The sequence below is a fragment of the Phycodurus eques genome, chromosome 12 (genome assembly GCF_024500275.1).
Source record: "Phycodurus eques isolate BA_2022a chromosome 12, UOR_Pequ_1.1, whole genome shotgun sequence".
Taxonomy (NCBI): Eukaryota; Metazoa; Chordata; class Actinopteri; order Syngnathiformes; family Syngnathidae; genus Phycodurus; species Phycodurus eques.
Window position 1 is genome coordinate 8144521 of NC_084536.1, and position 16870 is coordinate 8161390.

At 42.2% G+C, this 16870-nt stretch overlaps 1 protein-coding gene across 4 annotated transcripts; it reads left to right on the forward strand.

Annotated features, from left to right (window-relative positions):
- The first annotated feature begins 260 nt into the window (after positions 1-260).
- On the forward strand, positions 261-16640 carry stam2 (signal transducing adaptor molecule (SH3 domain and ITAM motif) 2). Of its 4 annotated transcripts, none has more exons than XM_061692969.1 (15): positions 261-426; positions 1038-1122; positions 1198-1273; positions 3646-3741; positions 3952-4098; positions 8528-8600; positions 9170-9377; positions 9529-9623; positions 9715-9797; positions 11050-11137; positions 11216-11270; positions 11370-11514; positions 14266-14414; positions 14762-14974; positions 16534-16640. In XM_061692969.1, the coding sequence occupies exons 1-14, from the start codon at positions 387-389 to the stop codon at positions 14964-14966; spliced, it is 1545 nt and encodes a 514-aa protein (XP_061548953.1). In that variant the 5' UTR covers positions 261-386; the 3' UTR covers positions 14967-14974; positions 16534-16640. The 4 variants fall into 4 exon arrangements, with proteins under 4 accessions (XP_061548953.1, XP_061548950.1, XP_061548952.1 ...); XM_061692966.1 differs by having other exon boundaries at positions 14759-14974; positions 16534-16638; XM_061692968.1 differs by having other exon boundaries at positions 14759-14974; positions 16553-16575.
- The last annotated feature ends 230 nt before the right edge of the window (positions 16641-16870 follow it).

Below are 16870 nucleotides of genomic sequence, written 5' to 3' on the forward strand. Positions count from 1 at the left end.
CACCTTTCAGCTTGTTGTGACAACGGATGGGAAGCAAACTGACGTAAACACATAGTTAAAGTATATAAAACTAGTACATGCATAAAACACACCAATGGGCATGGCTCTACACAAAAATGTCCTTCGAAAGAAATTTTACACAGAGGGAATTTTGTAATTTGTTTACAAGAAGAAGAAAATAAAAACCAAAATAAAAATAAAAAGAAAAAGAAAGAAAAAGAAAAGAAAAGAAACGGTCAGGCATTGCCGGGGACGACCAAGTTCCCGGAAGTGCAACCCAACCAGTACGACTTTAAGTGCACAAGGAAACGATATTTATTCTGCTTCTTTTTCCTAGCCCGACAACCACACTTTCCCAACTTGGATACTTTTTTAAACTCTTCATTATGCCTTTGTTTGCCCAAAACCCATTTGACCAAGATGTGGGTAAGTGAATCACTGCCTCTGTTTTGGTCTGAGGAAGTACACTTGTTGCTAACATTAGTTTAGCTAGAGTTACGTCGCTGTTGCCTAGCCAGTGTGTTTCTTGACCACTGACAGCTAACAATATTGCTTCGAAGTGTAACATCTGTGTTTGAAAAGGGAGACTAATCGATGAAATTCTTCTTAAGTAATTGTTTTACAGGCGAAAAGGACAAAAAAAAAATCAATACGAACACCCTCTCTCTCTGTGACCTGCTCGGTGTGTCATGATCACCTGATGGGAATCTAGGTCACCTAAAATGGATGGACATTCAAAGCTTTTAGCTTTTTGTAATATGGAATTGTTATGTGCTAGTAACATATTGGTAAAAACACAATTGGCATATAGGGTGGGTCAAACGTAACTACAATTCAGTGTTTTATTACATTTACACTAACTTATTACAATTGCATTTATTAAACAGTTTAATTTCATAAATGTCTGAAATGACCTCTTTCAACATTGCAACATTCCTCAAGCCTTTTCAGAACACTGTGACACGCACTTTAAAGTTAATTGTGTCACTATTTTTAGGCCCACACTGTGTATTGACATTTATGATGTTTATTTGTAGAGAAGGCGACAAATGAAACCAACACGACAGACGACTGGGGGCTCATTATGGACATTTGTGATAGGATTGGAACTACACCCAATGGGTACGGAGAACGAACACTGGCGTTTGTATGTGTTTTGGGAGTTCTGTGATTTCTTTGCTAATTTCTTTAATCCAGAGCTAAGGACAGCCTAAGGTCCATCATGAAGAGAGTCAACCACAAAGTGCCTCATGTGGCCATGCAGGCCCTGAATGTGAGTTTGTTACCTGCACTGTACTGCCCTCTGTGACCATCAAAGACACATTATGACATCATGTGATTTTGCCCACAACTAAACCTTAGATTTACTTGTCACCTTCACTTGCAAAGAGAACAAGTCCTGCCACCCTGTGACCATCAAAGATACAATAGCATGTTAGCATTTTGACCACAACCAACCATTAGGTTCATCATCTGTATAAAACAATTACTCAAAGAGAACAGCACCATAAATATTTTGCCCACAACCAAACAGTTATTATGGGTAAACTAGAATGTGAGTGGCCTTATGTACTTTCGAAGAGAACATCACTACCACCTTGTGACCATGAAAGACGCAATATGATATAACGTGTTAGTATGTTGCCAAACCCAAAGGTTAATGATAATGGAATGTGTCTACTATAAAGCAGAACTGGCATATCACAACATTACATCTAGTGCTGGGCGATATGGCCTAAATTTGGTATCACAATTTCCCCCCGAATGTCAGTATTTGATATGACTGTTTATTGTATGAAAATGTATAAATGTATAAAACTGGACCAGCCCAAATTGATTTACATTATGAAGCAGAGGGTATCCTTAGCAATTATAAACATCACAAAGAAATAAATTACTTTTCCCTGCAGGTATTTCAAAATATATTGATCTCAAGATGAGTGATGCACCAAAATGAAAAACTTGATCTCCTGAAACCCTGCTAAATGAAAGTTCTTGACCGAAACAGAAAATGAGAAACCCAAGGTGGAGAGCTGAAAGAAATTATTATGCCAATTATTACTAGACTTTACACCGATTTTATCGGGATGATCGGTATCGGACGATATTTAGCATTTTATGCTGATCGGCTTTAATTTCATAATTCGCCGATCTGATCAATGATGTCATTGATCAACTCTGCAAAAGACATTTACTCCGCGTTGCCACTGTGCACCGTATATTTGAATCCAAAAGCTAGTTTATGTTTAGCCTTGTCACGTGTCTTTTGACGTAGTATTGGAAATATCTGAAGGCCAATAAAGTTATTTGAAAAAAAAAAAAAAATGTCGGCGGTGTGGAACAGACAACATGTCTGAGACAGATAACACGGAATGCCCGGATCAGACTACAAGACAAATTTGCTCTTTCACGATTGCACTGTCCAATACCACCGCATCCCGTTTTTTACGATCATTGGGCTTTATCTTCTCAACTCAAATGCGACCGGATACACTCGTTACCGTGGCGACGACAACAAGAGTGGAGCGCGCCAACTGTATTAGAAGGACAAAATGGGGAAAAATGTGTGTTGATGGTCACCAGTGCTCAGGACAGGAGAGGATGCTCATTTAAGGCTTGCTTGAGGTATGTTCCCGTACTTTGAATACGATATGACTCGCAAGCAGGCAACAAAAACGTTATGTAGCCTAGCAAGCTAGTGGTAAACATGCCGCCGTTCTGTCGAATCATGCTCTAAAGTTTCGGTGTGGATGAAGTAATTTAATTAAAAATATCCATCCATCCATCCATTTTCTGAGCCGCTTATCCTCACTAGGGTCGCGGGCGTGCTGGAGCCTATCCCAGCTGTCATTGGGCAGGAGGCGGGGTACACCCTGAACTGGTTGCCAGACAATCGCAGGGCACATACAAACAGACAACCATTCGCACTCACATGCACACCTACGGGCAATTTAGAGTCTCCAATTTATGCATGTTTTTGGGATGTGGGAGGAAACCGGAGTGTCCGGAGAAAACCCACGCAGGCACGGGGAGAACATGCAAACTCCACACAGTCGGGGACGGGGATTGAACCCGGGTCCTCAGAACTGTGAGGCTGAAGCTCTAACCAGTCGCCACCGTGCCGCCACAAATAACTTATGCATATGCGAATTACTTGGGTATCCCCCTCACTCACACTCTTATCCTATAGACTTATAATTAACACACAGACACACACACACTATTTACAGGTCCAGTTCTCCAGGAGGAGAACCCGTCCCCACCTCCAGGCCTGGCTCCAGAGGGGGGCCCCGGTGACCCGCGTCCGGGCAAGGGCAAACCTCTTAGTAAATATTTTGTCATCATAGGTTTTTTTTGGAGCTGTGCTTTGTCTGGTCGCTCACCTAGGACCTGTTTGCAATGGGTGACCCAGCCAGGGGCATAAAGCGCCAGACAACTTAGCTCCTAGGATCATTGGGACACACAAACCCCTGCACCACGATAAGGTGACAGGTCAAGGAGGGCTCCCACAACCAAACGTTGTTTAAAATTAAACATTGTTTGTCGCCTGTACTTCCGAAGAGAACAGTACCACCACCACTCTGTAACCATTAAAGATAGGTATAAGATATGTCAGCATTTTCTCCACAACTTCTCGTCTTTCAGTTGCTTGGCGCCTGTGTGTCCAACTGCGGCAAAATCTTCCACTTGGAGATCTGCTCCCGGGAGTTTGCGGGTGAAGTGCGCAGCGTACTGAGCAGGGTAGGTGCATGTATCGAAAATATCGGAGTTCATATTAGGGTTACATAATGTTTATAGTTTTATAATTTGAATATGATATTGAGCCTGTGTCACCGACTCCTGGCTATCATATTTATTGAAGGAGACAAAGTGGCCGTCCGCAGTCTAAAATATACCCTGCACCAAAAAATTGTTTGGGTGTTGAAGGCATATGGGTGTCTGTGTCGGCAGTCGCACCCAAAGGTGTGCGAGAAGCTGAAGACGCAGATGGTGGAGTGGGCTGACGACTTCCAGAAGGAGCCTCAGCTCAGCCTGATCGGTGCCACCATCAAATCGCTGAAAGAAGAAGGCGTCAGCTTCCCATCGGTGACCTCGCAGGTAAGTCTCGTGTAGTTTGCGGCCCCCTGCAATATGTGTAACGCCAGCAGGTAGGCTCTCATTCCCACCCAGTGCCCTTTTGTGTTATGTAACTGTGTCACGTTAAGGATTTAAGTGAACATTGCTCCTGGCATTTTTTGTTTTCAGTGCAGTACAGTGAACCTCGTGGGGATCATCAACAAAATTCCATCCAAAGTGTTCCGTCTCCCTCAGGCTAATGCATACGCAAACAAATTAGTGCCAATTTTGAAATTATAGGAATAAAATTTCAAGCTCAATTTCTTCTTCCTCGGTTACTCAACTTGGTCGGACGGCCAGATCTAGGAAGGGTCCTGGTGGTTCCAAACTTATTCCATTTCTGTATAATTTGAGACCACAGTGCTTTTCGGGACCTTCAATGCTGCTGAAATTATTTTGTATCCTTCCCCAGATTTGTGTCTTGACACAATCCGGTCTCGGAGGTCTGCAGACAATTCCTTAGACTTAATTGGGCGGCTGTGGCTCAGTAGGTAGAGCGGGTCATCCAGTGACCGAAGGGTCCCTAGTTCAAATGCCGGTTCCGACTGTCTGCATGTTGAAGCATGGGCAAGACACTGAACCCTAATTTGCTCCTCGTGGGCCTGGCAGTGCGTTGCATGGCAGCAGCCGCCCATTGGTGTATTAATGTGAGTGGGTGAATGTGAGGCTTCGTGAAGCGCTTTGGGCACTGTGATGGTGTAGATAAAGCGCTATATAACTGCAGCCCATTTACTGCCAACTATGAGACCTTATATAGACAAGTGTGTGTCATTCCTAATGATGTTCAATCAACTGAACTTACAACAGGTGGACTCTATTCAAGTTGTACGACCCCAATTCCAATGAAATTGGGACGTTGTGTTAAACATAAATAAAAAAAATAATACAATGATTTGCAAATCATGTTCAACCTATATTTAATTGAATACACGACAAAGACAAGATATTTAATGTTCAAACTGATCAACTTTGTTTTTAGCAAATAATCATTAACTTAGAATTTTATGGCTGCAACACGTTCCAAAAAAGCTGGGACAGGGTCATGTTTACCACTGTGTTACATCACCTGTTCTTTTAACAACATTCAATTAAGGTTTGGGAACTGAGGACACGAATTGTTGAAGCTTTATAGGTGGAATTCTTTCCCATTCTTGCTTGATGTACAGCTTCAGCTGTTCAATAGTCCAGGGTCTCCGTTGTCGTATATTACGCTTCATAATGCGCCACACATCTTCAATGGGAGACAGGTCTGGACTGCAGGCAGGCCACTCTAGGGCCCGCACTCTTTTACTACGAAGCCACGCTGTTGTAACACGTACAGAATGTGATTTGGCATTGTCTTGCTGAAATAAGCAGGGGCGTCCATGAAAAAGACGTTGCTTGGATGGCAGCATATGTTTCTCTAAAACCTGTATGAACCTTTCAGCATTAATGGTGCCTTCACAGATGTGTAAGTTCCCCATGCCATGGGCACTAACACAGCTGCATACCATCACAGATGCTGGCTTTTGAACTTAGCGTCCATAACAGTCCGGATGGTTCTTTTTCTCTTTGGCCCGGAGGACACGACATCAACAATTTCCAAAAACAATTTGAAATGTGGACTCGTTGGACCACAGAACACTTTTCCACTTGCATCAGAGAATTCAAGATCAACGAATCCATGGTTCGCAAATGGAGGAAGCAGGAAAACGAGCTTCGCCAAGTCAAGAAGACGAAGCTGAGTTTCCGCGGAAACAAGGCGAGGTGGCCCGAGTTGGAAGACCAACTAATGATTAATGAGCAAAGAACAGTCGTGAAAAGGCTCGGGATCGAACCCCGGTCCTCAGAACTGTGAGGCTGACGCTCTAACCAGTCGTCCATCGTGCCGCGGAAAGAGTACCAAAGATGCATTATTTGCCTTGAGGGTGTTGATGGAGAAGTACAGAGAAGGTCAGAAGGATCTACATTGTGTCTTTGTAGATCAAGAGCAAGCCTATGGCTGTACCCAGAGAAGTACCACTTTTGTTCTCGCCAACACCCTCTCTCTTTAGCAACCTGCTTCTTCCTTAACTATTATTCTATCTTTTTATCGTTTAAGAAATGTGATAAAGTACAATATACTGAATACACAGCATTAAACGCTTATACAGGCTCGCTGTTCAGGACGTCCAGTTGTGCAATCGCTCAATGTGCGGCGCTGCGTCGGCAACTCTATGCGATGGCCCGGTCCAGTCAGGTTTAACCACTTCACGCAGTGTGCCGCAGGCTTAAAGAAACTTTTGTGCCGTGGTCGACTGAGATGCATTTTTCTCCATATTGGCAGAAGATGAAATACAGCGAGAGATGGAAGGTGTGACAACAAATGAGTGCGTCACCTTCTTCTTGATCCCGCTCCAATCCCTCCCACTTTTGATGGGTGCCTGTTTTTATTATTATTATTTTAACCTGTCTTGTTCAGCTGCATGGCCATGAAGAATGGTGGAACTGGATACTTTTTGTGCTAGAACAGTTTTGCAGTGCAACAGGGGTGTTTGAAATACTCCCTCTTCTTATTTTTGTATTTTTTAATTGTAGTGTTTATTGAAAATGCAGAACAGGACAGAACAGACAAGGGGAATAGGGGTACAGAACAATAGACAATCTAGATATTTAACTTGTAATGGAAACGCGCCTTGCGGGAAGTGATGGTAGTGTTGAGGGAGGGACGGAGCAAGTTGATGTTGGGGAGGTGAAAGTATGATGATTGGGTAATGTTATTATGTGAGAGTTAAACGAAAGTGCGCTGTCGAGAATGACACCCAGACTCTTGACCTGGATAGAAGCGGAGACTGAGGGATTGTCAGTATTGAGGGTCAATCTGTCAACTTGAGAGGGTAGTTTTGGTTCAGGTGAAAAGAATTTCAGGTTTGTTGCTATTGTGTTTCAAGAAATTGAAAGTGAACCAAGATTTAATTTCTGATAGACACGAGACATTATATACAATGTATGACAGAAAAGCCTAATGCTTCATTCACACCGGACGCGAAATGAACTTTCGCCTTGTGTGTCTTGCACGAGTTTGATCATGGGAGTATTTCATACATTGAACACACATTTGCATTATTTGTGCCACATTTAATGCTCCTCCCACCTCAGTCCTCTTCAGTGGATCGTCGGCACACTTGCATCCAAAGACGGTGTGCTGTGAGCAGCCACAGCCAGCACAACAAGTCACCCTGCCTGGTTCCTTTTTTAAATGTCTCTCTTTTTTTAAATTACTCCCTGGGGCCGGCGATGAGACACTATGCGCGCCATGACCAGCATGACAAGTCACCCCGGCTGGTTCCTTTCGATTTTTTTGTTTTTGTTTTTGTTTTCGCTCTTCCTTAAATTTCTCCCTTTTCCCACCCGAAGCGCTTTGCATGGCCACGTCCCGGCCCCCAGGCTTGCCCTTTGCTCAGTATTCTGGAGTCCACGCAGATTGGCTGTCACAACGCGATTTGTGCCTATCTACGCGAAATGCATTGACTTTATTATATCTAATCACATCGCGTGAGTGGTCCTGTTTATGTCGGGTGTGAAAGCAGCATTAGTCGAGCCAGCCACCACAACGATTGTTCATACTATGCATTTATACACGCGCTGCACGGCCAATTTCGAAATAGAAACCTAAAAAGAAAAAAAATATACATTGTTCAATGTATTAATATGTGAGGCTTAATTTTTTCATTTTTAAGTTGGCCATCGCAGCATGTTGGCGGCTTTTTACTGTATTGCATGGTATGAACAATCATTGGGGAACTGGCTTGACTTCGTCTTTTTGACTTTTCGGCTGGCCTGACTGCAGTGAAACATGCCGGTAGTAAATAAAGAAGGAAATCACAACTGTCAAGTTGTTTGCTGTTTTCGAACATGACTGACATATTGTCAACCAAAACAATGGAGACGTTCCCATCCTTGACAATTCACTAGATTGACGAGTATTTTAAAATGAAAAGTTGGTGCTTGCAGCATAATGTTGCCTTTTATGCATAAACTGTATTTGCTTCCATTGAGTTGTACCTCATGATTGCACTCTGCAATAACATATTTATTCAGTTAGCCCTTGGTGAAGTTGAAATTCTTGGGTACATTTATTATTCTTTTTTTTTTTTTAAATCTGTCATTTATTCTTAAAGATTCATTTTGCTCTGAAAACTGTTTACATATTTGTTGAAAAGTCGCGGAATAAAAATATAGATGTTTTCCCTAACATTAGTAATAACTACGAGTAATCATGATAATAATATGGATCAAAATAATCAGGATTATAATTTTGGCCATAATGTGCAACCCTAGAGGAGAGTTTGACATTTTCACAGCAGATAAAACGGTTTGAAGGGTGGGGCGCACTTTTGATGCCAACCTCACTCATCTTTTCGTTAACCCTCTCCCTCGGTGTACACCACAGGGGTCCGGCGTGAAGGTCAGCAACACTCCTGCCGCGAGCAAAGCGGTGGATGACGACGGTGATCTGGCCAAAGGTAGATTCAAACGTATGATGCATCTAGAACGTATTCACAGCGCTTCCTTTTGAATACATTATTTTTTGTCCTCAAAATTCTACACACACAAGCACAAAATGACATTATTTATTTTTTTGTTTATATTTGTGCAAATTCTGCGATTGGCTGGCGACCAGTTCAGGGTGTACCCTGCCTCCCGCCCGAAGATAGCTGGGATAGGCTCCAGCAGCCTGTGACCCTAGTGTGGATAAGCGGTAAAGAAAATGGATGGATATTTGTGCAAATTGATTAAAAATAAAAAGCTGAGAAATCTTATGTATATGAGTATTCACAGGCTTTGGGTAATACTTAGTCGATAAACTTTTGGCAGCAATTACAGCCTCAAGTCTTTTTTAATGTGAACCCACAAGCTTAGCACATCTACCTTTGGTCAGTTTAGCCCATTCCTCTTTGCAGCACCATAAGGTTGGATGGGGAGCGTCGGTGCATAGCCATTTTAAAGCGCTGTGACTACTTTCTGGATGCACTCCGCCTACCATTTTGTGTTTAAAATGACTCCTTCCTCCTCATTTTCCTCACAATGGCAGCCATTGAGCTGTCCTTGCAGGAGCAGAAGCAACAGACGGAGGTGCGCCCCCCCGTCCTTCCCGCCGATCCCCCCAACTACGCCAACAGCGAAGGCGGTGGTCCGGCGCAGGAAGCTCGTAAAGTTCGAGCGCTTTATGACTTTGAGGCGGCTGAGGACAACGAACTCACCTTCAAAGCCGGAGAGCTCATCCTGGTCTTGGATGACAGGTACTGTTGACAATCCAAGAGCATCTGGTTGACTTTCAAGTTCAAATTTGAGCATTTTAACATTCCTGTCATACAATGGTATGATGACGTCATCTCTAAGAATTCAGTTTATGAATGATATTTTTATTTCTGTTTTATTTCGTCCTGGTAGTGATCCAAACTGGTGGAAAGGGGAGAACCACCGGGGCCTGGGTCTGTTCCCATCCAATTTTGTCACCACCAACCTAAACAGTGAACTGGAAACAGGTTAATAGCGCCCCCTGTTGGTGGCCTTGCAGTGCTGGATGTTGTTGATTTTTGATGCTTTGCTGTCAGCTTGTTTCATTTTCTTCCCAAGTGTCTGCTGTGGAGAAAGTGGTCAGTGCAGAGGAGTGTATCGTCGAACCCAAAATTGAGCCTGAGCCCATCTTCATTGATGAGGTCTGTACCTACACCTCTTCATTTTTTAAAATGATTTTCTATTTATACTTTCATAGATGTCAGTGCAAGGGTTATGTTGACACCATGCAAACAAAATCGCCTCCCCAAAAGATATTTTACTAGATATGTCATACATTTAGTAGATGTATCATACAAGTGTTGTATGTGTCATACAATGACTTGTAATGTCACTAGTTTTCATTGCAACCGCCATCTTGCACAATAGAAAAAACCTATAAAACTAGAAATAGTCCATAGTCAACATGTCCATGGCACACTCAGTCATGCACAAGTGTAATGTACTGGACGTGTCTTGAATTATACGATCAATTCTCCCACCAGTACTTCACGATACCGGCCACTGTGCACAGTAGAAATCAACAGAAGGACTAGAATTAATCCACATGATCAACAAAATGCCTTTGGCACGCTTGGTCACGCACATGTGCAATGATTGTGATAACTACGACCATGTACCATAGAAATCAACAGAAGAACTAGGAAAAATCCACACAGTCAACAAAAGAAGTGCCAGGCATGCTCGGTTGCGCAGGGGCACATGCACAAGTTCGATGAATGTGTCCGAGAGCAATGTGATTGTTCCTTGCAAGTTCTTCATTATAACAACCACCCTTGCACAATACAAATAAACATGAGGACTAGGAATAATCCACAGAGTTTAAAAAAATAAAAAATAAAAACAAATAAAGTTTTACAGCATAGGCAAACACACACATGCAGTGCATGTGTCATACTGTAATGTGATCCTTTTACACATTCCTATTAATGATAACAGACACTTTGCAAAATGGAATTAAAGATAACCAGAAATAATATACACAAAAATTAAGAATCCACACTGTGTCATCCACGGGCACATATGCATGCAATGTACTTATCATACTGTAATGTGATCATTCCAGACAAGTTATTCATTATAACCACCACCTTGGTTTCACCCAACACGCTTGAAGAAAATCCAAGGAATGCTTAGTCTTGCACACGTGCAATGTACAATGTCCTGATTATTAGATTGTAATTATTCTTGAAAACAATCACCTTGCCCAATAAAAATAAACAGAAAAACTAGAAATAATCCATTCAGAAAAAAAGTTGACGGAATGCTTGATCACGCTCATGCGCAATGTACATTTCCTGATTAATGCGATGAACCAGTTATTCACGATAACCCCCACCTTGAACAATACTAATCAACGACTTGCAGTAATCCACTTCGTCTTTGTGGTCGCAGGGGAAGATGGACAGAACTTTGGCGCTGCTGCAGAATGCTGATCCGGCAGATCCTACTCCAGACTCCTCTGAGCTGATCCAGCTGGAGGGTATAAAGCCTCACACTAGTGTAAACACACACAAGCTCCTTTAATATACTCCTTCCAACTGTGTGTGTGATTGAACAGGAGCTTGCGAGCAGATGAACCCCATGATTGACGAGAAGCTGCAGGAGATTGACAGGTAAGTGGAATTTGCGTCTTACGGCGATTTCAGATGCGAACTGGACCGGTACCGGCCGTTTATATCATGTCTTCGGTCTCTTTGCATTTCTTAAAACAGGAAGCACTCTGAGTTGTCAGAGCTAAACGTGAAGGTTCTGGAAGCTCTAGAGCTGTACAACAAGCTCATGAACGAGGCGCCGCTTTACCAGGCCTACTCGAAGATGGCTCAGTTTGGACCTGTGCCCCCGCCAGTCGCATTGCAGGTCAGAATAACACACTCCTATAAGTGGAAAGACCCCTATAAATTACAGGCTTTGACTAGAAATAAGGCAGTCGAAAGAAAGTCCACAGGCACATGAGCATGTGTAACTTGAGACGAGGGCTGTGCAATATGGTCTTGCAATAAAATTCACTTTATGATCCATCCATCCATTTTCTGAGCCGCTTCTCCTCACTTGGGTCGCGGGCGTGCTGAAACCTATCCCAGCTATCACCCTGAACTGGTTGCCAGCCAATCGCAGGGCACATACAAACAATTCGCACTCAGATTCACACCTACGGGCAATTTAGAGTCGTCAATTAACCTACCATGCATGTTTTTTGGGATGTGGGAGGAAACCGGAGTGCCCGGAGAAAACCCACACAGGCACGGGGAGAACATGCAAACTCCATAGAGGCGGCGACGGGGATTGAATCCCAGTCCTGAGAACTGTGAGGTAGACGCTCAAACCAGTCGTCTACCGTGCCGCTCACTTTATTATTATTTTTTAAATAATTTTTTGAACCCAAAAACATGATTTCTGAATTTGCTAATTTTTTTGTTCCCCCTTTCATAAAAAGCAAACACAAATGACAATAACATTATTCAAAACTTGGAGAAAGTGTGGGGAAAATGGCTCTTTAAACACAACTCTTAATACATTTTCATAAAACAACAAAACAAATGTTTGACAGTTTTACATCAATAACTAAAATATTCCCTCTGGCAATAAAATGTAATAAAACTCTCATTGAACATTTCATGAATAAATGGTGCTGCTTCCAAGCAAAATTCACCTTCGTCTGTGAAATTGTAAACAAAATCCTGCATACAGTATATAACACTCCTGGTACATGCCAGGTAGGTTGCCTAGTTTTAATTTTAAAAATGTTGGCAAAAAGCCCGCTAGGGTAGCTGCGAAAGGGAAGAATTTTTTCTCCCCCCGATTTAAAATAAATAAATAACTGCATCCCACAAAAATCGATTTATCGATTAACACAATCACAAAGCCCTGAAATGTCTCATACATTTACTGTACCGTGATAGTTCTTTGCCAGTCATGAGTGACAACCACCACCTTGCACAATAGAAATAAACAAAAAGCCTAAAAATATAAATCCACAGTCCAAAAGGTCATCTGCAACCATGGACACGAGAATGTGCTACATAGACGTGTCATACTGTAATAGGATTGTTCCTTGCAATTTATTAACAATAACTGGCATCTTGCGTAATAGAAATAATCCCCAGTCAAATAAATCCACGGCACGCCCTGCTGAGCCTCATCTCTTGCCTCATTAAGAGTGACGAGTCAATAAAACACTGGCGAGTGAAGTTGTGCAAAGACATTGTCACGGTTGACTGACAGGTCAATTGTAGACGCAAATGATGTAGAGCAGAATTCTTCATTTTATGGCATCTTGACTATATTTCAATGTGTTGTTTACACTGTCACATGCTGATGTCTTTTAATATTCATGGGGCAAATAAGGCAGCCTTTTTTTTTCTTTTTCTTCCACTCCCTGGAGAGTCGCCTGCCACCTGTCTTTTTCCCTTCTCGGCCTCTTTTCTCTGCAATGATAGATGTTGGTGTTCCTTCCTGGGGGTTCAGGAATGTCCCCTTCAACGGGTAGCAGACGTGCTCTCATTCCTGTTTCTCTAAATGTAACATCCAAATGAGTAAAAATAGTAGGAATCAAGTCGCAGCTGTAAAATATTACAACAATAAAACTGTGTTTATAAAAAGGCCTAACATTACGAGAATGAAGTTGTAATCCCACAAAGATGGAGTAAAAAAAAATAAAGAAAATAGTTCTTTTATCTAAGTTATTTAACTTTAATCTTGTAATATTATATGAGATTGATTTCTCAAAAAAAAAATCATTAAGAGCGATTAGATAAATTTTTCTTGAAAAAAATACAGCTTATTGTCGATTGACTTTATTCTTGTAATGTTTCAACTTTTTATCTAAAACAAATTTCAACTTATTCTCCTATTTTTTTCTCAAAGAAACATTACTTAATTATCGTACAATTGTAACTTTTTTTTCTCCTAAGAAAACCATTTAGCTCTAAAAAATGCAAAATATAAAACGACACCTTTCTCAACAAATATGACTTTATTTTTGTAGTATTAAATCTTTTTATCTCTAAAAATAGAACTTTATTCTTGTGACATCAACTTTTGATCTCTAAAAATATACAAATTTGATTCATTCCTTCATTCATTTTCCATACCGCTTATCCTCACTCAGGTCGCGGACGTGCTGGTCACCAGCCAATCGCAGGGCACATATAAACAAACAACCATTTGCACTCACATGCACACCCACGGGCAATTTAGAGTTTCAATTAACCTATCATGCATGTTTTTGGGATGTGGGAGAAAACCGGAGTACTCCCCACAGGTGAGGCTGGATTTGAACAGTCCTCAGAACTGTGAAGCAGTTGTCCACCGTGCTGTCTATTTAAATTTAGTAAAATTACTTTTTTCTAAAAAGAAGTATGACTATGCTTGTGTGATGGTGACTTTTTTTCTCCCAAAAAATACCAATTTATTAATGTAACATGATGACTGCAACTTTATTCTCCTTCAATTACAACTTTGTCTCTGAAAGAATACCAATTCTCATTATTTACAACTTTATCTTGATCAAATACAACTTTTCATTTGATTATGTCCTTTTTATATACAAAAATACAACTTTATAAGCTGCCTCTCTTTCCAACGCTAACTTGTTATGGTTGTATTCAGGGTTACCTGGGCCAAGCCACCACTACCACCGCTGCCGGCCACTACCTGCCGGCGGTGATGCCACAGGCCTACAGTTTGACCAGCGATCAGTCGGGGACGTTGCATTCTCTGCCCAACAACAGCCAAGCTGCGCCACCAACCTACATGAGGTAAGAAGGGAATCACCATCTGATTTTACACCATCAGGAAGGGGATAAATATTTAGAACCAACTACGGAGTATTCAGGACACAATGGAAAGAAAAATCATCATAATACGATTTTAATGCATATTAATGGCGAAAAAGTATCATATGAGAATCGTCACATTTGTTTCGAGACAGAAAGTCCTAATGCTCCAAAAATTAAGTTGTTGGGGGTTTAGTTGAGTATGAAAGGCATAAAATATAACGAAAAAGTGTTGTTTTCCAAGAACGATGACCGGTGCTTAAAACACGTCATCCCAATTACATATAACAAAAACATGTCAATGATATAGTCTGTTATGTTGACAGCAGTGGCGTCAGCTCCCATCCTCATCATCACTACATAAACCAGGCAGCCGGTGGCACCGCCTACCCACAGATGCCCGTCGACATGTCGGCCTATCATAGCAGTGCCGTGCCGCCTGTGTCCTACCCTGCTGCTCCTCCTCCCGCGCTTGCCCCACAACAACAACAACACCAGGCACAAGGGACATACTTCCAGCAGCCTCTCCTCTAAACACAACAGTAGGTTGTGCTGTTGTACATGCGTGTGTGCGTGTGTGTGTGTGTGTGTGTGTGTGTGTGTGTGTGCGTGCGTGCGTACGCACGCGTGTGCGTGCGCCTGCCTTGTGTGTCCTGATGACTACTTGTGTTTAAGATGGCCCCCATAGAAAGGATGGACATGCCCATTTTCCCCACTTCCTGCCCTGGGCGGAAGTTGTTAAAGTGGACCTGCGAATGTTCCAGCTTCTTACGTAAATTGGTACCAATACAGAACAGGGGCCGTTGAAGTGGACCCATAAATTTTTAGCTTCTCATGTTGTGTCATCCATTTCCTGGTACGTCAACTTCTCTGTTCTTCAAGCACCACTTCATGGGTGTGTAGGCTGTGAAGCCCCTTTCACCCTGCCCAACAAAGCCAGGGAAGGAGCTTTTTCCTTGTCCCTTTTTATATGTGTGAGGTAGCAATGCCGAATTTGGGAGTGGGTGTACCAGGTTTTTCACGGCTTTTCCACCCCATGTCATCGTGTGTGAAGAGACAGACACAAAATGGTGGGGTTAAAATTGGATGATGAATTTTATGGCTTCAGACGTAAGTCGGTTTCAGAAGCCCCTTTCATGCTGCTCTTCATAGCCGGCAGTCCCCCATCTGAATCCCAGACCCCACCCACGGGGCCCAGGTCTGTGTATAAGGTACCACCAGGAAAGGATGGGGGCTTTGATGTTGACACAATTTTTCTGGCTTCCAACAGAAGTTTTAGAAGCCCCTTTCACACTCCCTTTCAAAGCAGGGCAGAGTCCCCTGTGTCACAGTATCAACACAAAGCTGTGTCGTTGAAGTACGTGTAAGGTGCCAACACAGAACGGTTGTGTTGAAGTCGACCCGCATATTTTCAAGTTATCTGAAGCCCCTTTCACAGTGCCATTAAACAGGCTTTTTTTACAGACTTTAAACTTTACAGACTTTCTTTTTCTCCACCTCGACGCAATTCTGTAAGCTACTGGCACAGAACGAACTTTTTCACAGCTTTGTGTACCGACATGAAACTGTGGGCAGTGTTGAAAGCGACTTGCAAATCATCCAGCTTTCAAAGCCCCTTTCAAGCAGTGTTTCCAGGAAATTGAAAGAGCCTTCAAAACCTGACACTCTCCTCTTCGCCCTCCATTTTGTGTCGAAAGCAATTGTCAACCCGGATAAAAATCAACTGCTACCCATTTTGTACTCCCTTAGTTGGGTGCCCCACCCCCTGCTGTACAGTGACTTGATTCTTCTTATGTATATTTTCCATGTACAGTCGCACCTTAGCTTTGTACACTTGTATTTACCACTGGATGCCTTGTTCACCTGCGTATCGATACAAGCCTCACACAGGTGTGCTGCTACTGCTTGTGTATCATTAATAATAATAAATGTATATATTCCATCAACGTACTCTTTTATCCCTTTGTAACTTTAAATATGTTCTTTCAGGTAATAAAAAATAAATAAACTGTCGTGTGACTGTTTCGTTAGTACAGGTGCACGTCAAAGATGGCTGTTAGCTAGCCGTTCATCATTTATTTGTGTCGTGACCTTTTTATAGATTGTGTCATCGTCCTCAGCTCTTTCCTTCACGACCATTCACGACGGGGTTCTTCCGTAAGATCGTTTGCCACCTGTGTCGCAGCTGCTGCCTTTTGTGAGTGGGACATTTTTGAAAAGGCTTCAAATGGGAAGAAGGGAGAATTGGTGTTGCCTTCAGGTACCTTGCGAAACACTACATTCAACATGAGAGTTGATCTGAAGCAGGAATATTACAACTAATTGATTGGAAAATGTTTTAGGTGTGACTCAATTATGGTTGCAGATTATGATTAGATTTACTGGGTGGAACTGAAAGTGTGCAATACATAATTTTTTGTATCCATTTTTTTCTTTTC

Bases quoted from the DNA above. Each gene is read 5' to 3' on its own strand.
- stam2 (XM_061692966.1), top strand. From the start codon at position 387: ATGCCTTTGTTTGCCCAAAACCCATTTGACCAAGATGTGG. The intron at 1,123-1,197 runs GTACGGAGAACG...TCTTTAATCCAG, and splicing joins ATTGGAACTACACCCAATGG to AGCTAAGGACAGCCTAAGGT. The intron at 14,415-14,758 runs GTAAGAAGGGAA...TTATGTTGACAG, and splicing joins GCGCCACCAACCTACATGAG to CAGTGGCGTCAGCTCCCATC.